The following is a 27,943-nucleotide window of genomic DNA, read 5'->3' on the forward strand; positions in this document are numbered from 1 at the left end:
AGTCATTCTCTTGTATAATAAAAGCCCTTTCCTTTTGTTTGAGTAGATCAAAGTATTTTTGCTTCTAATCTACATACTCAAATCTTTTCTTACTGGAATCTGACTTTTTACACTCATTTGCAAAATGCCCTGCCAAGCCACATTTGAAACACTTGAATTTTGATTTATCCACCATGTTTCTATTTGGCTTGGCATCTCCAAAGTTCTTCTTGAACTTGAGCTTGGCAAATCTTCTTGAAAGGAATGCTAGGTGCTCATCAATGTCCTCCATGTCATCTTGGCTCAATGAATCTTCATTTTCTGCAGCTAGCCCTTTACTCTTGCTTTCACAGGCCTTTGAAGTTGATTCCATAGCTTTCATCTTCACTTCCTTCTCCTTTTCCAGATCAGCAACTAGTGCAATGGATCCTCCTTTCTTCTTTCCTCTCTCCATTCTTTCATCCTGCTCTATTTCAAGCTCATATGTCTTCAGAATGCCATACAGTCTCTCCAAAGTAAACTCCTTATAATCTTGTGAGTTTCTCAATGAAACTGTCATTGGTTTCCATTCCTTTGGAAGAGATCTGAGAAATTTCAGATTGGAGTCTTTAGTCTGATAGACTCTTCCATGCAATTTAAGAGCATTTAGTAGCTTTTGGAATCTACTAAAAATGTCAGTGAGTGACTCACTTTCTTCATTGTGAAATTGCTCATATTGCTGAATCAGGAGCTGCATTTTATTTTCTCTTACTTGCTCAGTACCATCACAGATTATCTGTATTGTGTCCCAAACTTCCTTGGCAGTCTTGCAGTTGATAATGTTATCAAACATGTCTGCATCAACACCATTGAACAGAATGTTCATGGTCTTTTTATCTTTCCTGACTTGTTCAATATCAGGATCAGACCATTCATGCCTTGGCTTTGGAACAGATGGTTCATTTCCTGTTGCAGCTCTTATTGGAACATGAGGGCCTCTTTCTATGCAGTCCACATAGGCCTCATCTTGAGAAAGCATATGAAGATGCATCTTTACCTTCCAATGATGGTAATTATCTTTATCAAGAAAATGAATCTTGACTCCAACATCTTTTTTGTTCATCTTGTTGAATTGTTTTGATCTTTAAACTCTTTGTAGATTAAGAGCTTGCTCTGATACCAATTGTTAGTCCCTTAACAATATAGCAAGAATTACAGAAGGGGGTTGAATGGAATTCTTGAACCTTTTTCTTGAAATAAAAATGTTCAACTCGATTATGGATATATTTGTTTTGATTAGCACAATGCGGAATGTAAACTTGAATGAATCAAAACATAAGTAATTAAAAACAGGAGTCTTTAAAAACTTTCTGGTGGATTTAAACAATTCCACCAGAGATATATATAATATATCGAGAGGACTCTGTGTGCAGAAATGCTCACAGCTGCTTACAAAATAGAACTGTTGAGAATATAGGAAATGCTAAAGATTGTGCTTACAAAGATTTCTCTGTTTGTATGTTTCTCAGCTATCTCAGTTATTTTTCTATTTGCTACTCTCTTGGTTTATATATTACCAAGATTACAAAGTCAAAAGAACTGAACAAATATAAAATCTAACAGTCTTGATCTTTGCTGCTTTTCGTCCTCTATTACCCAGTTAATGGGCTTCCACAGTGTGTTTGTATCCAACTCGACGGTTGTGTGTCAGCTTTCACTGTTCAACTGATGTTTAAATCTTGATATGATCATCCGTCGACTTTCAGATCATCCGTCGATGACTTAATTGATCATCCGTCGACTGCTATGTTAAACATCCGTTGATAGTCATTTGATCATCCGTCGAAGCTTTGTTAATCATCCGTCGGTAGCTATTTTGGCACTTGACTTCATTTCACTTATACAGAATTACAAGACATTGCTTATGTATAGTTAATCAACCTATTCTGCATATCTAGTTAAAGTCAACATGACTTATATGCTACTACAGATTCTATACAAAGGTGCATACATCACTGTGCTACAAACTTATTATTACATAAGCTACTCACTCGATGGATAATAAGTTAATCATCCGTCGGGACTATAATGAGTTATCCGTCGAGACTAAAACTCTTATCCGTCGAGTGCTACATTATTTCACTAAGTAAAATCTACTTAGACATTTTGTTTAAGTGATCATCAAGTACACAACATATTCACAACAGTTCTAGCAGTTTCAACCAATGTTCTATTTTTCCTCTCAACTACTCCATTCTGTTGAGCTGTTCTAGCTGCTGAAAATTCTTGACCAATGCATTTGCTTTTGCAGAATTCACTTAATGTTGAGTTTCTGAATTCTGTTCCATTATCACTCCTCAATCTTTTCACACTAACTTTTCCTTCAACTTGCTTCTCAATTTTCTTGATGTGCTCAATTATAATGTTTGGAGTTTCATCTTTAGAGTACATGAACTCAACCCAAGTGTATCTTGAAAAATCATCAACCATGATAAGGGCATATTTGTTCCTTGAAATGGATAAGACATTTACTGGCCCAAACAAGTCCATGTGAATAAGTTGCAGAGGTGCACTTATAGAATTCACAGATTTTGACTTGTGACTTGATCTTTTCATTTTTCCTTTCTGGCAAGCTTCACAAACTTCCAGTTGAGCAAATTCCAGACTGGGCATGTCTCTCACAAGCTCCTTCTTGACTAAGTGTAAGGCATATTTCATAGCCTATTTGTATATTCGAGGATTTAACTCAACTCAAATAAGAATGTAATAAGTAAATAGTGGATCTACCGTCAAAGAGATCTCGCAAAGTAACATCTGTCAGAGGATTCAGAAACAAGGTTCATCTACAGACTTGAGGAGTTAATTCACTGGAAGAAGTTTAAGAAATTGATCAAGCCTCAGTGACATAAATCAAGATCGTGGATTTAATCAAGTGACAGAGATCTCGTCAGAGTATCATTAATTACAAGGATTTAATCTGAAGAAAATCAAAGTGTCAAAGTCAAGACATGAAGAAATGTCACGGAAGTTAGTCACTCATGAATCAGACAGTACATCGAGTGTCAACATTGAAGTGGTGGAATTGATTCATATATTTCAGTGATTTTCAGAAGATATACAGAAGAATGGATGCTGCTCAAGATTAGTATTAATTCTCTATTAATTAATTAAGTCATATAATTTAATTAAGAAAATAAATTATATCTGCAAAGATTAATTTATTTGATTAATTGAATTAATTGATTAATTAATTCTGAATTAATATTAAGAATTTTCAGAATTTAAATTGGTTTAAAAATCTGTTTTAATTCAACAAGACAACTGATTGTATTTGTATGATAATCGGTATGACAATCAATAGTCATACCGAAAGTCATGTTAATTCAAAAGGATTGTCTTACCAGAATTATTATAGGATTTAAATCTATTTATTTTCAGCAAAAACAATCTGTTTGAACTACTATGACAATCGGTATGACAATTGATTGTCATACCGAAAGTCTTGCTAGTTCATTCTGATTGTCTTGCTAGTTCTAAAAGATAGTCCTACCGAAAGTCTTGCTGAGCCAAAGAGATTGTCATGCCAGTTCAATTCTATTCGGTTGATTGATTAAAAGAAGCAGAACACATTCAATCATCCAACACACAGAACACAAAACAAGAACACAGAAAGCAAAAGCAGTCGCCTCTGAAACATTCCATTTTTCATCTGCTTAATTCAAGATCACATTTCTAGTTTGTAAAGTTAAATCCAAACCACTAGAATTATTTATCTTGTTCTTGTGTAACAATCTAGCGGATCAAAATCCCTAGAACTTAATCTCAAATTGCGTTTAGCATTTGATTCTAATTATTACAAAAATAGAAAAAGTTCATGTCGAATTTATTCTAGATTTGTGATAATTAATTTGAGATTAATTCCTTGTAATCGATACAGTTGTTGTAACACCTTTCAAGTTTAATAATATTTTTATTTAACTTGAATTTTGTTTCACATTTTTTTATTCCGCATTTATTCGATTATTCAGTACTGTTTGTATTCAACCCCCCTTCTACAAACACATTGGGACCTAACAATTGGTATCAGAGCCTTCTGATTAACGAACAAATCAAGATCCTAGACTTTTGTGATTTTTCAACTCCTTGAATTTTTATTCATTCAAAAATTCATAATGACTTCACAAAAAGTTGGAACCGTTAAAATTCCACAATTTGATAAAGAGAATTATATTATGTGGAAGAAGAAGATGTTCTTATTTTTATAAGTGGCAAATCCCAAATATTCAAACTTGTTAAAGAAGGGGATAAGAACTCCGATGGTTATTGAACCGGAGGTGATAGTAGATGATGTTGTGATCACCAAAGCCAGAACCTATCCTAAAGATCCTGAGGATTTTTCTCCTGCTGAAAAAGATGAAGCCTCCTTGGATGCCAGCCTTCAATTAATATTAATTGATTCCCTTGATCCCTTGATGAACAGACATGTGATGAACTGTAAAAATTCCAAACACACGTGGGAAACTATTGAGGTGATTAATGAAGGCACAGAGGAAGTTAGGGAGAACAAGTTGGAGATCCTAACCTCTGAGTATGAATATTTTAAATCAAATCCAGGAGAAGAAATTACTGAAGTGTTTGAGAGGTACAATGCGTTGATCAACAACCTGAACATAAATGGGAAATATTATTCAATCAAGGAAGTCAACAAAAAGTTTCTTTTAACACTGCCAACTCATCTTGAACATAGAATCACTGCCATTAGAGAAGCTAGAGATCTGAGTGAGATTTCTTTGGATAGACTCTATGGTGTGTTGAAAACCTATGAGTTGGAGCAGATTCAGCAAAATGAAGTCTACGGGAAAGATAGAATGGTCAGCACATCTACTGCACTTGTAGCTGAAGGTCAACAACAACAGCACTCTCAACAATTGGAGAGAATGGTACAGTGTTCCAAGGCTGAGGAAAATATGTTAGTAGCAGAATATGATCCTCCTACTACAAATCAATCAAGTGATGATTTTTATTCCTTAGAAGAGCTGGAGCAATTGGAAGACGAGTCAATGGCCCAAATTGTCAAGAGATTCTCCCATGTCAGATTCAAGAGGAATCCCAAGCTTAAGTACAAGTCCAACTACAACAAATTCCAGAAAGGTGGATCTTCATCCTCTAACACCAGCAGTGGTGGATACAAAACAGGGATGGTTGATCGGAGCACCATTAGATGCTATAACTGCAATGAGTTGGGACACTTTGCCACAGAATATAGGAAGCCAAAGCAAGTAAGAAAGAACTCTGAAAGGGCTTATCTGGAAAAGGGAAGAAGCTGGGATGATACTGACAGTGAAGATGAAGATGAAGGAAATCTTGCTCTTATGGCTATTGATGGAAAAGCTTCATCGTCAAGAATAGAGGTAAAACTTTCTAATGCTGAAATGGTTTATCATCTAAGAGGTAACTTAGATTGTGCACGTCGTGATAATGAACTATTAAGTTTACAGATCACAGACCTTGAGAAAGAGGTCAATGAATTAAGACTTGTGCACATTAATCAAGACAAATTAAAAGAACAAGTATCTTTTCTAGAGAATAGAGTTGACTGTTATAGAAAACTCGAAACTATTCTCAAAGACAAGATCACCGGTCTTGAGACTAAGGTTGGAGCCTACTTCAATTCTTGTTCGAAGGCTAAAGAGTTCTACAGTAAGCAATCTGTTAATCAAACATCTGGAATAGGTTATGATTACAATGTTGCTATTGGAGAATTAGGCATAAACTCCCCTCCTCGTGTATGTGCTAAAGGGAGGGAAGTACCACATGTGCTTAAGGGTGTTGATGAACCCCTCTATAAACCATCAATTGCTGAACCATTTGATGCGACCTCTTCTGTTATTCAAGAAGAAATACGTGCTGAAGATCTTGCTAATGAGAAGGTTGTTTCCAAGTCAAGTGTATCGAAAGTTCCAGTCAAAGTTGTGAAAGCAACTGAGACTAACTCAGACACACATGAGTTGGATAACAAAAACGCCATGTCTACCATGCATAAATTGCCTGCTGTTAATCACTCTCATAAAGCATGTGGTGTTTCTAATTGTATGTCTTGTGCTTTTAATATGATGTATGCTTATTTTAATGGTAAGCATGTTTTTAATGATAAGACTACTCCTCATCAGCATGTGAATAACAAGAAGCATGATAGGTCTAAGACTGCCAGTCCTTCTAAGGCTAGAAAGGAGACATTTGTGCCTAAGCTTAAACAGAAATTTGTTAAGGCTGTTTACAAGGTCAAATGTTCAGTCATTGAGAAAGTTGAGACAATTAAAATTAAAAATGTTGTTTTGCCTGACAAAGGACAATTCTACAAGTATGTCGGGCCCAACCAAGTTTGGGTTCCGAAGAAGGTCTAATCCATTTGTAGTGCAGGGCATTAAACAGGTATAACCGGTAGTGTGGATTCTTGACAGTGGATCATCAAGACATATGACTGAAGATAGAGCCCTGCTATCAAATGTGGTTGAGAAAGCTGGCCCCATGGTTACCTTTGGAGATAACAGCAAAGTTTATCTGAGGGATATGGCTGTTTGCAAGCTGGATATGTTATCAGTGAAATTTTGTATATTGTGCTAGGTTATTATCAGGAAACAGTATCTAACATATAGCACCAGTGACGAGACTTGAGAATATTACGACATATCAGGCACCTGCTGCACAATACACTTGGAATTGGACTCTAGTAAGATGTGTACAAGTGTACTCCTGGTTGGTGAGTCAAAAGAGGAAGTCAGTGCACCACAGTTCATGGACTTTGCAGCTGCAGATCTATTGGACTATGCAATCTCTTCTTCACAGTCTCACTTCAGGTTGGTATGAACTAGTGTACTACTCAAGCAATCGTCAAGGACATGGTATGGCACTCTAACAGAAGTTATAATTTTATATGAACTAGTAGAGTCGTCATATTTATAACTCTCTTATCACTAGGCACAATCATATTGTTTTATATGTGCAGTGATATATTGAAAATGCTATCATTGAACTCAAACTTCTTTATACATTAGTGATTTCTTATGTCATGTAAAATCTTTTGAAATCACTATTGTAAATCATTTTCTCTCTATTACCATATGTTCTGTGATACAGGTTCAGTCTCCAATGACTTTCTTTCATTGACAGTCATGAGGTTGAAAAACCACAACATCTATCCCAGACTGTAAAAGACAAACACAGAAACAGAACCAACCAACACTCTCTTACCACTAAATATAGTATGAATGAGCGTGAGGGAGATAGTGCCTAAGTGCACCACATAAGGAAGGTTCTGTAGTCAACCCAGTAGCTCTGTCTCCTACATAGATGAGTAGTATTTAAACCGAGATAACTGCTAGCCCCCATACATCTTCTCAAAAAGATGTAATGGCTGAAAAGGCACAAAAACAATTACTAGATTCATTCTCTCAACAGGGTGCGTCTATTGAATTTTGCCTGTCGGTCAAGGCATCCGATGTAGTGTCACCACTTCAAACATAAACAGTTCTTGATGCACAAGGAGAGGTTACACACACAAAGGATGAGTTGACGGAAACAAGAGTTTTGACCATTTTAAGGTCAGATTCGATTGTTTAAGGTTCGTTAATGGACCAATTGCCTTTACAGGTGTTAGGAGAGGATACTGATCCAAAAGCCATATGTCAGTGGTCAGTGTCTACCTCCCCAGGCTTAAATCCCCTGGATGCATCTGCGGATAGTGGATCTGACATAGGTGCAGATCGGCAACTTGTTGACAATGATTCAGATATTACCTGATGAGTCACAAGGAAATGTCTTCACAAACATTAGAAGGGAACCTTGATCTTTATGCTAAATTCTTTGGATCATTGTTTACCTTCCCAGAATTCAAATCTGGAACCCTAAAAGGGAAACTAGCAACTTGTAAATTATGACTCAGATTCATCTGACGAGTTTAACAAGGATGGGGATTTGTGAACTCCCATTGCACCACATGTGACCTCCTTAAGGATGGCTAAGGTGATTTTCCTTGCAGGTACAGCTGAATGTTGGAGCTATGAGAGAAGAGTGATACACTTGTGAGAATGAGTGTAAACACGAGTGGAGAGAAGAGTGAAACACATGTGAGGTACACTAAACAGAATCACACACTCACAGTGAGGAAGAAAGAGAAACTACTTGTTATTTCTTTTCCAACCAAGTGAAATATGAGAACTCCTTCAGACGATGGCATACATTCCTTCTTTAAGGGGGAGATAAAAGCTTAAGTAATAGTTTGGAGGATTCCTCAACTAAGGGGGAGAAATAGCAGGGAGGAAGAAAAAGATCCTACATATGTACACTACACCACACCATTGTTATTTGTAACTACGGATCCTATTGTACGGGAGAGGTGGTAAACACAAGGTGATTTTCTAGTAAGGGAAGAAGCTGTTTTCAAAAGGGGAGTACCATTGGTTTTTATCTGCGGATCCTATTGTACGGGAGAGGTGGTAAACGAAGGTGATCTTCTTTAATCAGTTGATTCTCATAGGGGGAGAAGCAAGAGAGATATGTGCTTCTCAACAAGAAATGTGGTTGTACAAAAGAAGATGAAACTACTTGAAGATATGTTCAGTCTAGAGGAACATCTATTTGGAATCTGGAAAAGATTAAATGTTATCCAGAACTTTTCTGCTATTTACTTTGCATTTCTGTTTATATCTTTTTCTTATTTGTTAGTTGAGTTATCCTCTAGGTATTTGTGTGTTATTATCTAACAAACAAATAGGGGGAGATTGTAAGGCATATTTTATAGCCTATTTGTATATTCGAGGATTTAACTCAACTCAAATAAGAATGTAATAAGTAAATAGTGGATCTACCGTCAAAGAGATCTCGCAAAGTAACATCTGTCAGAGGATTCAGAAACAAGGTTCATCTACAGACTTGAGGAGTTAATTTACTGGAAGAAGTTCAAGAAATTGATCAAGCCTCAGTGACATAAATCAAGATCGTGGATTTAATCAAGTGACAGAGATCCCGTTAGAGTATCATTAATTACAAGGATTTAATCTGAAGAAAATCAAAGTGTCAAAGTCAAGACATGAAGAAACGTCACGGAAGTTAGTCACTCATGAATCAGACAGTACATCGAGTGTCAACATTGAAGTGGTGGAATTGATTTATATATTTCAGTGATTTTCAGAAGATATACATAAGAATGGATGCTGCTCAAGATTAGTATTAATTCTCTATTAATTAATTAAGTCATATAATTTAATTAAGAAAATAAATTATATCTGCAAAGATTAATTTATTTGATTAATTGAATTAATTGATTAATTAATTCTGAATTAATATTAAGAATTTTTAGAATTTAAATTGGTTTAAAAATCTGTTTTAATTCAACAAGACAACTGATTGTATTAGTATGACAATCAGTATGACAATCAATAGTCATACCGAAAGTCATGCTAATTCGAAAGGATTGTCTTACCAGAATTATTATAGGATTTAAATCTATTTATTTTCAGCAAAAACAATCTGTTTGAACTACTATGACAATCGGTATGACAATTGATTGTCATACCGAAAGTCTTGCTAGTTCATTCTGATTGTCTTGCTAGTTCTAAAAGATAGTCCTACCGAAAGTCTTGCAAAGAGATTGTCATGCTAGTTCAATTCTATTCGGTTGATTGATTAAAAGAAGCAGAACACATTCAATCATCCAACACACAGAACACAAAACAAGAACACAGAAAGCAAAAGCATCCGCCTCTGAAACATTCCATTTTTCATCTGCTTAATTCAAGATCACATTTCTAGTTTGTAAAGTTAAATCCAAACCACTAGAATTATTTATCTTGTTCTTGTGTAACAATCTAGCGGATCAAAATCCCTAGAACTTAATCTCAAATTGCGTTTAGCATTTGATTCTAATTATTACAAAAACAGAAAAAGTTCATGTCGAATTTATTCTAGATTTGTGATAATTAATTTGAGATTAATTTCTTGTAATCGATACAGTTGTTGTAACACCTTTCAAGTTTAATAATATTTTTATTTAACTTGAATTTTGTTTCACATTTTTTTATTCCGCATTTATTCGATTATTCGGTACTGTTTGTATTCAACCCCCCTTCTACAAACACATTGGGACCTAACACTAAGGTGTTGATTGCTTTGAAATTCAAGTGAGATAGCTTCTTATGCCACAATTTGCTTTGCTCTTCTGATGCCTTGGTGTAGAAACAACACACTTCATCCTTATTTGTTGAGTCTAAGTCTGCAACAAACAAGCTTCCCTTTCTTACTCCTTTAAGAGCAATTTCACCAGTCTTTTTGCTAATAAAAGCACAATCTTCTTTGTTGAAAACAACTTGAAACCTCTGTCTGTAAATTGACTAACACTTAGAAGATTTACTTCTAATCCAGCAACTAGTGCTACATCTTCAGTGACAGCATTTCCAGAAACAATCTTACCATATCCCATTGTGAATCCTTTGTTGTTATCTCCAAAGGTCACCAAAGGGCCAGCCATCTCCTCAAATTATTATAGCAGGGCCTTATCACATGTCATATGCCTGTAACATCCACTATCAATGATCCATATGACCTTCTTTCCTTTGCCCTGCACACAATGAGGATTAAGTGTGTTTAGCTACCCAAGCTGTGTTGGGCACTTTTTTCTTATTAACTGATTTTGCAGAAGTAGAATGAGAATTTTCAGATAAAATGGAATTCATAGACTGTTGAGCATTTTCCCTTTCAGATATAGAACCAACTTTTGATTCTATGAGATCAATTCTCAATTTGTGGCAACTCTTCATCACTTTCATGTTGCAGAGAATGCAGTCAAACTTGTCACATAATGAATAGGGATCATTAGCCTTAGCTTCATTGTACTTGCAGACTCCTTCAGGTGGATTGCTAACAATCTTTTTACAAAGGTGAGTTAGGTGATTCATTGATCCACAATTATCACACCTCTTTCTAGGAGCATCTGCAACATAAGCAAAATTATTGCTTTTGTTTATCCCAATCTTTCCATTTCTATTCTTTTTTTTCTTTTTGACCTCTTCAGCTTTAATCTCCTTCACAGGCTCCTTAGTTTCTTGATTGGCTTTTGGTGTTTCAACAGAGATGGAAGACTGAGTTGTCTCATTATTTTTCTTTTCCTTGTCCTCGTCAGCTATCTCCTGTTTGATGATCAACTCTTCTTCACTGAAGTTCACCTCATATGCCTTGAACAAAGGTGATTCAACTTTCTTCAAAATAATTGGAACATTCTCAGTTTCAGTTGATTTTCCTTTGTCACTGACAGACTTCTTTTTGTTGTTCAAACCCTCATAATCAAGACCAATGCCAATGTTTGCACATGGCTTGTTCTTTTCATGATATTGGCCAATCAACTCAGAAGCATTTTTGAAGGATTTTAGCTTCACTTCATTCTTCTCCAGCCTTTCTTTCAATACTGCTTCAATTTCACTTGCACACTTTAATTTGTTCTTTAAGTATGCATTTTCTTGCTTAGCAGCATCAAGCTCAACCAGCAATAATTCAGTCTCTTATTTTTCACTCTCAAGTTTTTCATTGATCTTTTTTAATCTGCTAACTTCCTCATTTGCAGCAACCATGCTTGTATGAATGTGGAACATTTCTGTGCTCATATTTTCAACAGTTTCCTTATATTGACTCACATTTAAATCAATTGTGGTAAGAGTTGGTACCTGTGATTTAGATGATGAAGAATCTCCTTGTTCCAAGGCCATGAGTGCATAGTTTCCAACTTCTTCATCTTCATCATTATCTGAATCATCCCAGCTTTTGCCCTCAGCAATATAAGCTTTCCCTTGTTGCTTCTTTAGAAGAGCATCATACTTTGCTTCCAATTCAAGATAGGCTTTGTCTTTCTTTGCCTTCTTGGGTTTCCTACATTCTGTAGCAAAATGGCCCAACTCATCACAGTTAAAGCACCTTATGTTTGATCTATCAACAGATCCAGTTTTGTAGCCAGTTTTGCTATCAGGAGTGTACTTCCCTTTTCCTTTCCAGCTGTTGTCTTTGTTGAAGGACTGTCCTTTGCTCTTGAAAAATCTTGGTTTCTTCACTCTAATGTTAGAGAATTTTCTAGCCAACTAAGCCATTGATTTATCTAGCTCATCAAGCTCATCAAGAGTGTAGAACTCATCTTCTTCATCCAATTCCAGTATGACTTGCTCTTTAATGTCATTGACTCTTTTCTCACTTATAGAAATTACTGGAGTTTGGGATCTTTGCTCATCATTAGAGATTTGGCCATCATTCACAATCAGTACACTTGAGCCATCCATTACATATCCTTGACCATCCCTTAATGATTTCTTTTGAATCATTTCAAGTTTATAAGTTTTCAGAACCCCATAGAGCACTTCCAGTGTGATTCTACTCAAATCCCTTCCTTCTCTGATTGCAGAGATCTTTTGTTCCAAATCATTAGGGAGAGTAAGCAAGAACTTCAAATTCACTTCTTCAACATCATAAAATTTATCATGAAGCTGCAAGTCATTTATCAGCTTATTAAACCTTTCAAACACATCAGTAATACCTTCCTTTGGTTTAGCCATAAAACCCTCATACTGAAAAATCAATATCCTTCTTTGATTTGACCTAACCTCATCAGTTCCTTCACAGAGTATCTCAATCTTTTGCCAGATCTGTTTAGCAGTGTCATAGTTGACAATGTTATTATACATTACATTGTCAAGTGACTCAATTAGTATCAGTTGCAAAGCACTGTCTAGGGAAACTTTCTCTCTTTTAGTTTCAGTATACTCAGAGGCATCCTTGGGAGCATAATTCGCTAGAATAATCATGTCTCCATCTGTGGTTTCCTCAACTCTAACCATAGGAGTGAAGGGCCCATTCTTGAGGATCTGAATGTAAAGGTGATTGGCCATTCTTATAAACATCAACATTTTCTTTTTCCATAAAGTGTAGTTGGCCTTATCAAAGGGAGGAATCTTGATACTACTGATTTTCTGTGTATTCATTTTTCCAAGATCTAATTTGTTTACTTTCAGATTTTGCTCTGATACCACTTGTTAAGTATGAATACAACACAGAGGGGGGGTGAATGTGTTTTGGCTTAAAAGTTTACTTTTTGATCGACTTTGGGTTTAGCAGTTGGTTGTTATCAATGATTTTGTAGAATAGATGTTAAACATAAATAACAATGCAAATATGTAAAACAAAGATCTTCAAAACTCACTTAATTTTATATTAAAAATCAAGTAGTGTTTTGCTATAAAATCTCTAAGTTCTTGGTTTAGAACTTAGCTTCTTTCTTGAGAGAGAATTCAATTTCTAATCTATTCAGTCCTATCCTAAACAAAGGATCTCAGTTAACTTTATATGATGGTTAACTTTGGTTTACACAGTGAACAATAAGAAGTGCTAATCACTTTTCTAACCTGTCACTAATCACTTCTATTTAAGGGAAAAGTGAGATTTCCATATCTAGATTAGCATATCTTCATCCAATGTGTATTGGTTGATCCTCCTTTGTCAGTTAATCTTCACCATTAATCTTGCACATCTCTCAAGCTGTTTTTTGTAGACTTGTCAATCCAGCTGTGTGAATTGTTTGTTGATTTGCAACCTTGGATATTGAACTGTTCTGCAATTCTGTACTTAGAGAAATTTCTTCACTTCGAGATCTCCAATTAAGCTGTAGAGAACTCGACATCTCGATAGGCATGTTGGCTTGTCGATATCTCTGAAACTTCATTGTTGACTTGACTTATCGACAACTCTGAGTTCTCTAGTGAATTTTGGTTTATCGATAACTCAGAGTTCTCTAATGGACTTTGGCTTATCGATAACTCAGAGTTCTCTAATGAATGTATACTTGTCGATATCTCTGAGTTCTCGAATGGGTATCTGACTTATCGATATCTCCAATAGCATTTCCTGAGTTCTCGATAGGTTTTTCTGAGTTCTCGAATGACTTCTCTATAACACTAATTCTGTGACTTGTAGAGATCTTGACTTAGAATGTTTTTCACCAAACAGAATTATTCAACTCCAAGCTTCTTCATAATTCTTTTAAGGCATGACCTTCTTGATCTTCTTCCAGATAGAATTCTTAGGCTTGACACTGTTTAGGAAAAAATGCTCCAGTCTGCTCCATTTACATTTTACAGACATTAAGTGTTACAAGTATAAATTACAGATTAAGGTTATAATACAACTAATCTTAGGGTTGTCAATATGACTTAGTCTTGTTATGATACAGGCATGTCTTGCACAACACTGTGTAAACCAACAGTTAACTGAATTATAAAGTTAACACTGGTCCTTCAGTCAGTAGTAACAATTTAGATAGAAATATTGTAACTCTCTCAAGAAGAAGCTAAGCTCTTTAAACAACGAGCCTAGAAATTTTATAGCAAAATATTCTTGATTTTTAATATAAAAATTAAGTGAGTTTTGAAAAGATTGTGTTCTTGTTTATTGCATGTTTATTTACTGCATTAACACATCGTCTCTACAAGATTAAATTTACTTTGTTCAACCAAAAATATTCAAGAAAAGCTCAAAAAATAGAAAAACACATTCACCCCCTATGTGTGTTATTCATTTCCTAACACTAATGATGTGTGAAGTTTCATGCTTTGAATGTATAAACTCTACCCGTGTATACCTTGAGTAGTCATCCACCATCACAAGTGCATATTTCTTTCCAGAAATAGGCAAGACATTAACAGGTGCAAATAGGTCCATGTGATTAATTTGCAATAGTGCACTTATGAAATTCACAGTTTTTTTTTGTGACTGGACCTTTTCATTTTTCCTTTTTGACAAGCCTCGCAAACTTCATCTTGAGCAAATTCCAGATTTGAAATGTCTCTCACTAATTCCTTTCGCACCAAGGTATTAATTGCTTTGTAATTCAGGTGAGAAAGTTTCTTATGCCAAAATTTGCTTTGCTTAATAGATGTCTTGGTATAGAAGCAACATAATCCATCCTTATTTGTTGAGTATAGATATACAACAAACATGTTTCCTTTCCTTGCTCCTTTCAAAGCAACTTCACCAATTTTTTTGCTGATAATTGAGCAGTCTTCTTTTTCAAAGTTCACCTTGAATCCCTTGTCAGTAAATTGGCTGACACTTAGAAGATTGACTTCAAGTCCAGCAACATGTGCTACATCTTCTATGACAATATTTCCAGAAACTAGCTTGCTATATCCCATTATGTTACTTTTGTTGTTGTCACCAAAAGTCACCAATGGGCCATCCATCTCCTCAAATTATGATAGCAGGGCCTTATCACCTGTCATATGTCTGGAGCATCCACTGTCAATTATCCATATGACTCTCTTCATTTTTTCCTGCACACAATGAGGATTAAGTGTGTTTAGCTACCCAAGTAGTGTTGGGTACTTTCTTCTTTTTCACTGAAGTAGCAGAAGTGGAATTTGATAATTTAAAAAGTACAGTGTTCAATGATTGATTTGCATATTCCTTTTTAACTGTAGATCCAAGATTAACTTCTTTGAGGTCTACTCTCAGTTTATGACAACTTGTCATTACTTTCATATTATAAGAAATGCAATCAAACTTGTCATAAAATGAATAGGGATCTTCAGCCTTTGCTTCATGTATTTGCATGCTCCCACTTTTGGCTCAATAACAGCCTTTTTACAAAGGTGAGTTAGGTGATTGGTTGAGCCACACTTTTGACATTGTTTCCTGGGAGCATCTGCAACAATGCAAAGTTATTGCTCTTGTTCACTCCAATTTTCCCATTCATGTTCTTCTTCTTCTTTCCTGCATTCTCAATCTTGACTCTCTTGATTGGTGTCTTAGAAACTTGATTGGCCATGGGCTTCTTCTTAATTTCAGCAGTAGGAGTGAGTTCTTCGTTTTTCTTTTTATTGTCTTCATCTGTAAGTTCTTACTTGATGACCAACTCAACCTCACTGAAATTAACCTCACATGCCTTGAACAAAGGTGCATCTACTTTTCTTGTTATTGTTCAAGGAATTATAATCCAAAACTATAGCTATATTAGCACATGGTTTGTTCTTCTCATGGTATTGTCCAACCAACTGAGATGCATTTCTGAAAGACTTCAATTTCACTTCATTATTTTCCAGTTTTTCCCTCAACACAACTTCAATTTCACTTGCAACTTGAGCTTGTTTTTAAGATATTCATTTTCTTTCTTGACTATTTCAAGCTCAACATGTTGCAGCTCCAATTCTTGCTTTTCAATCTCAAGCTTCTCATTAACCTTTGACAATCTACTAACTTCCTCAGTAGCTTCCACCATGCTTGTGTGGATATGAAACATCTCTACACTCATTTTTTCAACAGTTTCTTTATATTGGCTTATATTTAAATCAGTGGTAGTTATAGTTGGTACCTCTGATTTTGATGAGGATGATTCTCCTTACTCAAGAGCCATGAGTGCATAATTTCCAAATTCTTCATTATTATCATCTTCATCAGTATCATCCCAACTCTTACCTTCAACTATGTAAGCCTTTCCCTGTTGTTTCTTCAAGAGAGCTTCATACTTAGCTTCTAATTTTAAATAGGCTTTATCCTTCTTCACTTTCTTAGGCTTCCTGCACTCAGTTGTAAAGTGGCCCAACTCATCACAGTTAAAGCACCTTGTTGTTTATCTGTCAACATATCATATTTTGTAGCCACCTTTGCTAGTTGTGTTAAACTGAGTTTTTGGTTTCCAGTTATTGCTATTTGAGGATTGTCCCTTGTTCTTAAAAACCCTTGGCTTTTAACCCTGATGTTAGAGAATTTTCTAGCCAGGTAAGTCATAGATTGATCCATCTCATCTAGCTCATCAAGGGTGTTGTATTCATCTTCATCTAACTCTAAAACAACTTGTTTCTGAGGTCCCTTGTTCTTTTGCTCAACAACATGAATGACTGGAATTTGAGCATCTTGTTCATCTTCACTTGCTTCACTATCATTGACCATTAAGGCACTGGATCCATCACCCACATGTCCTTAGTTTGCCTTCAATGACTTTCTTTGTAACATCTCAAGCTCATATGTTTTCAAAATCCCATACAAGACTTCCAGTGTCATTCTGCTCAAGTCTCTTCCTTCTCTAATTGCTGATATTTTCTGTTCAAGGTGGTCAGGAAGTGTGAGCAAAAACTTCAGGTTTTCCTCCTCAGCTTCATAATACTTATCATGAAGTTTCAAGTCATTTATCAACTTATTAAATCTCTCAAAAACTTCAATAATCCTTTCATTAGGTCTAGCCATGAAACCCTCATACTGAGACACCGGTATTCTCCTTTGATTAGATCTTACTTTCTCTGTACCCTCACACAGAATTTCAATCTTCTCCCAAATTTGTTTGGCTGGGTCACAGTTGAAAATATTGTTGTACATAACATTGTCAATTGACTCTATCAGTATTAGTTGCAGGCCACTGTCCAGAGAAACCTTTTCCTTTTCAGGCTCTGTGTATTTTGAGGGGTCTTTAGGGAAAAAATGAGTTGGTATGACCAGGTCTCCATCAGTAGACTCATCAACCTTTTTTACGGGAATAAAAGGGCCATTCTTGAGAATCTGGATGTACATAGGGTTGGCCATCCTTATGAACAACATCATCTTTTTCTTCCATAGTGTATAGTTGATTATATCAAAAGTTGGTATCTTGATAGTGCTTATCTTTTGTGCACTCATTCTTCCAAGATCTTTATATGTTTACTTTCAGATTTTGCTCTGATGCCACTTGTTATATATTGAATACAACACATGGGGATAAATGTGTTTCTTAGATTTTTAGCCTTTTTAAACTTGTTTGGATTGTAGGTAAACAAAGCAGTAAAGATATTGTAGAGATACTGTGTTTACAGAATTAATCAACAAGCACAATATTTTCAAAACTCACTTTATTTGTATTAATTAAGTTGGTCTTGCTACAACTTATGTGTTCTTAAGAAAATAAGAACTCAGCTTTTATCTTGAAGAGAATATAAGAAAATTTAGATTTGTTTGTTACTTGTGCACTAAGGACTTGTGCATGCCTTATAGACTAGCAACACGTGTTTACAAGACTTGCACAAAAATGTACTAACTACTTTCTAAAGCAACCTTTTTCTATTTCCATTTTTAGCTTAGCAAATCTGTGTAGAATCTTGCAGGTATGTGACCATCATTGTCTAGTTAATCTTGACCCTTGATCTTGTATTCTTCCAGCTACTTTGTAGACTTTTCAATCTAGTGAATAGATCGTTGACTGATAATATTGAATCTTGAACTTGTCTGCATTCTGAATTTGAGAAGTATGTCGAAATCTCCAGTTTGTTGTATAGAGAAGTGGCATCTCGATAAGTATAATGACTTATCGAGATCTCTGAGTTCTATATAGGTATACTTGACTTGTCGAGTTCTCCAGATCGTTGCATGTGAAATGAATTGTCGATATGTCTGAGATCTCTACATGTAGAAATGACTTGTCGATATTTCTGAGATCTCTATATACACATTTTGACTTATCGATATCTATGAGATCTCTATATGAGAAATTGACTTGTCGATATCTCCAATTCTTCACATCTTCATTTGACTTATCGATGTCTCTGAGTTCTCTACATGCAAAAATGACTTGTCGATATATCCAGTTCTCTACATCTTCATTGTCTTGTCGATATCTATGAGACTTCTCTATAAGTCATTTTGGACTTCTCGATAAGTCATTCTGGACTTCTCGAATGACTTCTCGATATAACTTGATCTGTGACTTATAGAAATCTTGACTTAGAACATTTTTCATAGAAGAACTTTATTCAACTCCAAGATTCTACATCTTTTCTCTGAGACATGATCATGGATTGATCTTCTTCCATAGTTTATTTCTTAGCTTGAATCTGTTCACAGAAAAATCCCACAGTCTAATCTTCTAACCATTTTACAGACTCAAGAAATACAATACATAATACATATTTAGATTATCATACAATTTAATCTTAAGGTTGTCAATGCGACTTAGTCTTGTTATTGTACATGCATGTTTTACACACCATTTACTTAGTCCATACAAATCCTAAGTAAACATTAAGTTGCTCCAATACACCCATAATCTCTATACACTTTACCACTTTTTTTTAGCAAATTTCTCTCCAAACCTTTCATGCATGCTTATAGAACTATCAAGAAGTTTGACCCCTATTTAAGAATTGCCTATACCATGAGGGAAAAATTCATCTCGAAAAAATGTGGGTAAATAATATGCCAAAAAACCTCGGTCTTCCCTGTATTTAGCTCTAAACTCAATCCTGATCGCTGAATAACAGTCAAGGCCTTAGAATCCTCGACCATAATCATAGTATAATTTAGTTATACTAAATTATTTTTAGTTTTATAAATATTGTTGAATTCGATATTAGACCTAAAATGACAAAAATTGATTGGTGTTAACTATTACTCATATAATTTTCAAACAAATCAAAAAAATGTGAATTTTAGAGTTTGATAAATTCAAACTAAACATTTATAATTAGCTGACATTTTCAAATAATTTTGTTATATTGAAAATATGTGTAATTTAATATTCGAATATTACACTGTAAAGATAAAATGATTGGCTGACGCCGAATCTTCAGAAGGATATTACTTAATTTAACATTCGGTTATTATACGATAACTTAATTGATGCAAATTGCTGACGTTATGATATTGACGAGAATGTTATAGTATTTAATATTCCGACATAATAAGATAAACTTATTCAATATTCGGATGACACGATAAACTCATTTACAATTATGATTTTGTCGCATTCTTTCGTTATATTAATAAAGTAAAAAAAGACAAAGAAAAACATTAACAAAATCAATTCTCGCTAAGAATAATAATTTCTTAAAAATACTTAATTATTAGAATAACATCATATATTTTACTTTATTTTTGAAATCTTAACTATTTAATAAATTAAATTACAATATCTTGAAATAAAGAAATAATTCAATATGCCAAAAATTGGAAATTATAGCACCATTTACATATCAAAAGATACAAAACAAACTTAAAATAATATAATATAGAAATTATTACTCATTTTTTTCCTTAATAAGATAATAACGTACACAAAAAGCTGAGCACAGCAGAGTACCAAGAAAAGCGCAAGAAAAGCACAGAATTAAGAATTGAAGGGGGCCCATCTAGAGATTTTATATACATGAAGTTGCATTAGCTTGGCGTAGCTGACAGCTACTTTTATAAGCCTTTTTTTCTGAGTTTTCTTGAATTTCCGGCGATCGTGAAATTAATTCCGGCGAGAATGGCGGAGGAGACGCAAATAAACAAACCATCGCTTCCGGCTGATTATGTTTCTATTGCTGTTTTACGTGAACGGTGGCTTGAGAGGCAGAGGATTAAGAAACAGCAAGAAGAGGAAGAAGCGAAGAGGAAAGAGATGAGAGGTGAAGAGAGAAGTGTTGATGAGAAAGAAGATATTGTCGGAAAAGGGAAGAGTGGAGAAAATGGTTATGATTATGTTGAGGGAGTGAAAAATGATGTGGGGGGTTTTCGGGGTAGGAAGGTGGGGAGATTTGGTGGTGGTGGTGGTTATGGTGGGGATCGGAGGAGGTTTGGGGGGCGTAGGGAGAGAATTGAGGTGGGGGGTGAGGCGGTGGAGGGTTATCGTGAGGATCGGAGGAGGTTTGGAGGGCGTAAGGAGAGGATTGAGGTGGGGGGTAATGTGGTGGAGGGTTATCGTGGGGATCGGAGGAGGTTTGGGGGAGGTTTTGGGGCTGGGAAGGGGAATGTGGTTGAGGGTGAGGGTTTGGAGGGTTTTGGGGATATGGGGATTAGTGAAGGGGAGGATTTTGGTGGGGATTATCGGGAATTTGGGAGAGGTTTTGGGGTTGGGAAGGGAAATGTGGTGGAGGGTGAGGGTTTGGAGGGTTTTGAGGATATGGGAATTAGTGAAGGGAAGGATTTTGAGGGGGATTATCGTGAATTTGGAAGAGGTTTGGGGGTTGGGAAGGGGAAGAATGAGGTCGAGATGAGGAATGTGGTGGGGGGTTTGAAGGGGTCCGGGAATAGGAGGGTTAAGGAGGTGGTGGATTTTGGAGATTTGGAGATTGGTGGGGGGAGGAGAGGTAGAGGTGAGGTTGGTGGGAGTCGTGAGCGTGGGGGGTTTGGGAAAGGAGGGAATGGGGATGTGAAGAGATATGTGGTGGATGTGAGGGAAGGGACTGTGGTGGATGTTAGGTTGTTGGAGGATTTGGGTGAAATGCGGGGGATTGAGGAGGTGGAGATTGGAGGGGAATTTAGCGGGTTGATTGGAACGCGGGTGAATGAGGAGGCGGAGATTGCAGAGAAATTTAGGGATTTGTTGAGAAATGGTAGTAGGAGGGGCAGTGGTAAGTATGGTAGAGATCGGGGTAAGTTTAAGGAAGTTTTGGGGGTTGGGAAGGGAGAAAATGTTGTTGAGAAGAAGCGAAATGTGGTGGGTGTGAGGGTGGGGAGTGAGGCTGTGAAGGGAAATGTGGGGGATGTGAGGGAGGAAAATGTGGCGGATGGTAAGATGTTAGAGGCTGGGAAGGATTATGATGATAGGATAATTAATGAGGTTGTGGATGTTGGGAAGAAATTTGGAGATTTGAAGATTAATGGCGGTGGAAGAAGAGGTAAGTTTAGGTATGGTGGTGGAGTGCGTCGAAAGGAGAAGGAGAGAATTTCAGCGGCTGTAAGGGAAGAAAATGAAGCTGTGAAGTCAACTGAGGTTGCTGTGAACAGAGAAAATGAAGTTGAAAAGCGAAATTTTGTGGATGTCAAGGGAAAAAATGATGTAGAGAAGCAAATTCCAGTGGATGTGAGTGACAAAATTGAAGCTAAGCAAAATCTGGTGGATGTTAATATGGCGGAGTCTTCAAAAGGTTTTGGTCATTGGCGGGGAAATGAGGCGATTGGGGGGAAATTTGGGGGTTGGTCTAATAATTGGAGAAAGGGTAATGGTAAGTATGGTAGCGGTCGCGAGAGGTTTGGATCCTGGAGGAATAAGCAGGAAGAGACTGGCATGATGTGGGTGAAAAAAACTGATGTAGAAGCTGATACACAAGCTCAGGTAATTCTTGATTTCTCTTGATATTCACTTTTATGCAATAACACTTATAGGTCCTGATAACTGAATTAGAACACGTAATAGAAGGTTCCAGAAGATGCGTAAATGAGCATTCTGTCTCTAATATTTATCTCAAAATAGTACTATATTGATTACATCCATCGGTAAAAATAGCTCCTTGTAAAAATCATTCAGTAATGTTGAGATATTATTTGTTTGTCGATTTTCATTTCAAGAGATACTCCTTACTACATTAGCTGATTACTGATTAGGCAGTCAAGTTTACATAATTTAATAATGCGGAAAAATGAGAGTGCCAATTTTTTATATAAGTTTTGCCAAGAAAATGAGTAGAAGTAGGAACGATTTATTGATATCCAAATTGGGACAGAGGTCTAGTTAAAGTTTTGTATGAATGGGAGGAAGGAATGCAAATGGTGAATGTTACCTCTGAATTTGTAACCTGGCCAGTATCATAATCAAATACCAGTATCAAAAGAAATTGTATTTGGACACATTCCATTCCTCCCACCAAATGGAGCATTATAAAGTGCAGGTTGTTCCGGGCAGCCAGGCCTGGTCCATGCTTGATAATTCCCCTTTGAATTTGTACACTCACTCGGTTTTTAATTTTGTTAAGCTGTAAATAACCCATTCCATAAAAAACCTGGTATGTCTCTGGCCAATGGTGCCAGTCTACCCCTGGCCTGGAATACTGATTGGAAGAAATATAAAGCAGTGAGTTCACTGAAATTCATGACTATGAACATTAAGTAGGGAGTGATCATTGCTGACTATACATTTGTTACTAATTTTTCTAGTCCAGTTATAATACTAAAGAGCTTATAATATTATGTACTTTCAGATAATCTTCTATGCTATCTGCATCATGTACTGATTTTAATTTTGTTTCCAGGCGTAGACAGCAGATGTCAAGTGAGAAGACGGTAAACGGAAGAGTAACAGCAACATCACTGTCTCCATCTATGTATATTGAGCTTTAGTTCTCTTGATTTCTGTTGTAAACTTTCAATGGTATCCAGGAGGTTGGTGTTGGCAAGTGTTGTGACTGTTGTCTGATGGTCCTGTTACTTTCTTTCTTTCTTTTCAAGTGAAGACTCATAAAGTCATAGTCGTGGGAAACTCTTGTATTATGGAAAAAAGTTATAACTTTTCCGATAAAAAGAGCCCTCATTCTTCAAATTATTTTTGCTCCTTGATTTAAAATATTGATTTGTGATCATTTTTTCTTGAAATCTTGCAGGTAAAAGATGTGTTCTTTATGTTTTATATAGAGAAAGCAATAATATATTGAACATAATAATATTATATACTTTACTGAAAACAATGAATACTTGTTCATGAACTTTTAAGCAATGATTTGTCATGATATTCTTGTATGTTAATGTATCTATTTATCCCGACAAGTAATGCTACATACCCAAAAAAATTCTCAAAATGACATATGTCATCATTTTATTTGTGAGATTTATATTAATACACGAGGGGTTCACCTCATTTATAAATAATCATCCAATATCACGATGACAACTTATCATTCGGGAACCGTTTCGGGAACGGTTTTTGGGAACTTAGCATTTCCCTATACTGAATGTCAGATGGAGCCACAAATCCAATTATGCAGATGTTTACAGAAAACAGTCATAGCAGGACGTGCTGCAGATATTATATGGTTTTCCTCCGGCTTACAATGAAATTATACATACATATAGCCAAAGAGTTAATGCTCTATTGCTAATTAGCCTAGAGTGTAATAATGAGACCAATTGGACTATGATCACTTCCATCAACATCTGGGAGAATATATGAATCGTAAACCTTGTCCAAGATGGACTCCGAAACAAGGAAATAATCCAAGCGCCATCCTTTATTTGTCTCGCGCCCATCGTTCCAACCCCAGAAAGTATAGCCAACAACACCAGGATGCTGGTTCCTAAATGTATCAACGAATCCCTTATTTAAGAAGTTCATCTCAAACGACTGCCTTTCTTTAATTGTAAAACCAGCTTTTTTTAAACTTCTGGCAGGGTTATGAATATCAATTTCTTCATGTGCACAGTTCAAATCTCCAGTCAAGATGACTGGTTTCACCTTCTCTAGCTCTTTCACATAATTCCTGAAAGAAGGATCCCACTCTGTAACTCTGTATGTCAATCTTTTTAGACCCCTTCCTGAATTTGGAATATATGCACATAGTAAGTAGAAAGTATCAAACTCTACCGTCACAAGACGTCCTTCCATATCATGATCCGATATGCCAAGGCCATAACTCACTGAAAGTGGTTTTATCCTTGAGATAACTGCAGTACCAGAATACTCAAGCCTGGAGACACTACATGTCCAAAAGCTATCTTCATATCCATCAAGAAGAGAGCCTTTGATGGCCTCAACATCTTTCTCCTGTTTTGGAAAGAAAAAAAAAAATTATTACTTGTATATCGGTGCTTGCCAACTACAGAATATAGGTTGAATTGGGACTAAATGTGATATCAAATCTCAAATTGCCGTAATTTGGGTTACACAGAAAATACCTACAATACTGCACCTTAAATGTCAAATTTGAGATAGTTCAAAGATTTATCTACTCCATAGTTTTTTATTCTACTCCCACTGCCTTATATTATATCCAATTGAGCACAACCCAAGTCATTATCTAATTTCAAATCATTAATGCTACACAAGAAATTAAACACATGATGTATCCATTTCTACCAATAGTCATAAACAGTACATTTAGTCATTCCCTGCCCTTGAAAGCACTAGTTTTGGTCTGTTTGGAAGATAAGCGAATTGGTAACTAACAAAAATTCTGGCCAAGACAAAATATCAAAGAAACCGACTACCAGTACAAAAGAAAGCCTTGACAAAGATAAAATTTTCCAATTAATGTGTGAAGGAGAGACTACTAGTGTATATAATTTATCTTTTGTGCAACAGGTACACAAGTATCTAGAGTTATTACTACATCATCGCAGAATGAACTGTTCTCATTGTAGTTTTATACCATCTATCCTAAAGGCAATAAGTTACCTCCGCAAGTCATCCATCTAAAGCAAGTTACAAACAACTAAACAAGGGACTACTAACACAGCCTCGTGTACTTCCGTATCAATCTTACATACAATACAATAAATCATATCCGGAAGGCTATACAGTAATACAGTACATTAAGCATACTAAATCTCCGAAATGAAATAATGGCGGATTATTTTCGAGATTTTAGAATTCATGATTAATCTCCTATTAAACTTATTATCACCTTCTAGTTCTAGGTTAAAGTTGACTTGTACTTCATATCACATTATATACTTTATATAGTCATGTCTGCATTCCTGAGCCGGTGTTCACTTTTGCCATCAAGTTGGACTTTTATAATTATAGAACTTGACATGATGAGTTCTTTATATGAGAACTTTGAAGGTTTACTTAACTTTCAGATTTGCCACTAGGCGTCTCATTATTTTGGAAGTAATTAAACACATTGTGTATCCATTTCTACCGATAGTCATTAACAGTATACTTTATTTAGTCATTCCCTGCCCTTAAAAGCACTAGTTTTGGTCCTTTCGGAAGATAAGCGAATTGGTAACTAACAAAATTTCCGGCCTAGACAAAATATCAAAGAAACCGACTTCCAGTTTGTGCAAGATACAAAAGAAAGCCTTGACAAAGATATACCTTCCCAATTAATGTATGAAGGAAAGAATACTCATATAAAAAATTTCTTACCTTTTATGCAAATACAGGTACACAAATATCTAGAGTCATTACTACATCACGGCATAATGAACTTTTCTCATTGTATCTCTTAACAATTTATCCTAAAGGCAATATGATACATTCGCAAGTTGCCCATCAAAAGCAAGTTACAAACAACTAAACAAGGGACTACTAACACAGCCCCGTGTACTTACGTTATCAATCTCACATATAATGCAATAAATCATATTTAGAGGGCAATACAAGAATACATTACATTAAGCATACTAAATCCCGAAAACAAAATAATGACATATTATTTTCGAGATTTTAGAACCAAAAATAAACAAGTATATAGGAAAGCACTCTAGCCTACTATTCAAAGTCATAATAGTAGTATTTACAAATTAATAATAACGGATATTCAATTCAGATTTTAACGGATTAATAATAACCCGAAACAACAAATTTTCTGGCCTAGAAAAAATATCAAAGAAACCGACTACCAGTACAAAAGATAGCCTTGGCAAAGATATACCTTTCCAATTAATGTGTGAATGAGAGAATACTCGTGTATATAATTTCCTATCTTTTGTGCAAATACAGGTACACAAGTATCTAGAGTTATTACTACATCATCGCAGAATGAATTGTTCTCATTGTAGTTCTTAACCATCTATCCTAAAGGCAATAGGTTACGTCCGCAAGTCGTCCATCTAAGCAAGTTACAAACAACTAAACAAGGGGCTACTAACACAGCCTCCTGTACTTCCGTTATCAATCTTACATAAAATACAATAAATCATATCTGGACGGCTATACAGTAATACAGTACATTAAGCATACTAAATCCCCAAAACAAATAATGGCAGATTATTTTCGAGATTTTAGAATTCATGATTAATCGCCTAGTTCTAGGTTAAAGTTGAGTTGTACTTCATATCACATTCTATACTGCATTTAGTCATGTCTGCATTCTTGAGCCGGAGTTCACTTTTGCCATCAAGTTGGACTATTATAATTATAGATCTTGACATGATCGGTTCTTTATATGAGAACTTCTTTGAAGGTTTACTTAACTTTCAGACTTGCCACTAGGCGTCTCATAATTTTGGAAGTAATTAAACACACAGTGTATCCATTTCTACCGATAGTCATGAACAGTATACTTTATTTAGTCATTCCCTGCCCTTAAAAGCACTAGTTTTGGTCCTTTTGGAAGATAAGCGAATTGGTAACTAACAAATTTCTGGCCTAGACAAAATATCAAAGAAACCCACTTCCAGTTTGTGCAAGACACAAAAGAAAGCCTTGACAAAGATATACCTTTCCGATTAATGTATGAAGAAAAGAATCTTATGCAAATACAGGTACACAAGTATCTAGAGTCATTACTACATCAGCGCACAATGAACTATTCTCATTGTACTTCTTAACAATTTATCATAGAGGCAATAAGATACATTACAAATAACTAAACAAGGACTAGTAACACAGCCTGGTGTACTTACAATATCAATCTCACATAGAATGCAACGGACCACATCTGGAAGGCTATACAGATACATTACATTAAGCATACTAAATCCCCAAAACAAATAATGGCATATTATTTTCGAGATTTTAGAACCGAAAACAAACAAGTATATAGGAAAGCACTCTAGCATTGCACCTACTATTCAAAGTCATAATAGTGGTATTTATGAATTATAAAAAGACACGGATATTTAATTCAGATATTAAAGGATTAATAATAACCCGAAACAACAAGAGTACCTGTAATTTAGATTCTTGCAAGCACAACACATCAAAGTCTTCTCTCTGTGCAAGTTGTGTTAGATAATTCTCATCTAGTTCAAGTAAACGCTTTAAGCCGTTGACATTATAAGACAAAATCTTGACATGTTTTGTCTGAGAGTCAAGTGGGGGCTTTCTCATAGTACGAGGATTATAGGGGACCCACTCTGGTTGTGGGTTCCTGTGTGTGAGAACAGTCCATGGCTCAACAGTGGCTTTAGAAGATGACATGGCTAGTCTTGTTTTGGGGAATGTTAAGAAGGCTTGTGTAATAATACTTGGGAAAGATTGGAGTTTGTAGAACCCTAATAGTTTGAGAGCTGGAACACGAATCATTGTAATAAAAACATATGAATGTTTACTCTAGTTAGAAATCGGAGTAAAAGC

General features: G+C 35.7%; 2 protein-coding genes across 2 annotated transcripts; one reads left to right on the forward strand and one right to left on the reverse strand.

Moving 5' to 3' along the window:
• The first annotated feature begins 20,064 nt into the window (after positions 1-20,064).
• On the forward strand, positions 20,065-23,242 carry LOC141706936 (uncharacterized). Its single transcript, XM_074509835.1, has 2 exons — positions 20,065-22,042; positions 22,956-23,242. Exons 1-2 carry the CDS (start codon positions 20,252-20,254, stop codon positions 22,959-22,961), a joined length of 1,797 nt encoding a protein of 598 aa, XP_074365936.1. The 5' UTR covers positions 20,065-20,251; the 3' UTR covers positions 22,962-23,242.
• Positions 23,243-23,608: 366 nt separating this feature from the next.
• LOC141706937 (DNA-(apurinic or apyrimidinic site) endonuclease, chloroplastic-like) lies at positions 23,609-27,906 on the reverse strand. The gene is made up of 2 exons (XM_074509836.1): positions 27,536-27,906; positions 23,609-24,460 (listed from the first exon to the last, which is right to left on the reverse strand). Exons 1-2 carry the CDS (start codon positions 27,890-27,892, stop codon positions 23,804-23,806), a joined length of 1,014 nt encoding a protein of 337 aa, XP_074365937.1. The 5' UTR covers positions 27,893-27,906; the 3' UTR covers positions 23,609-23,803.
• Between the last annotated feature and the right edge of the window lie 37 nt (positions 27,907-27,943).

This window comes from Apium graveolens, chromosome 2 (genome assembly GCF_009905375.1).
Source record: "Apium graveolens cultivar Ventura chromosome 2, ASM990537v1, whole genome shotgun sequence".
Taxonomy (NCBI): Eukaryota; Viridiplantae; Streptophyta; class Magnoliopsida; order Apiales; family Apiaceae; genus Apium; species Apium graveolens.

Excerpts from the sequence above, each read along its gene's own strand:
- LOC141706936 (XM_074509835.1), top strand. The coding sequence starts at position 20,252 with ATGGCGGAGGAGACGCAAATAAACAAACCATCGCTTCCGGCTGATTAT.
- LOC141706937 (XM_074509836.1), bottom strand. The coding sequence starts at position 27,892 with ATGATTCGTGTTCCAGCTCTCAAACTATTAGGGTTCTACAAACTCCAA. Across the intron at positions 24,461-27,535 it reads TGCAAGAATCTAAATTACAG|GAGAAAGATGTTGAGGCCAT; the intron begins GTACTCTTGTTG and ends TTTCCAAAACAG.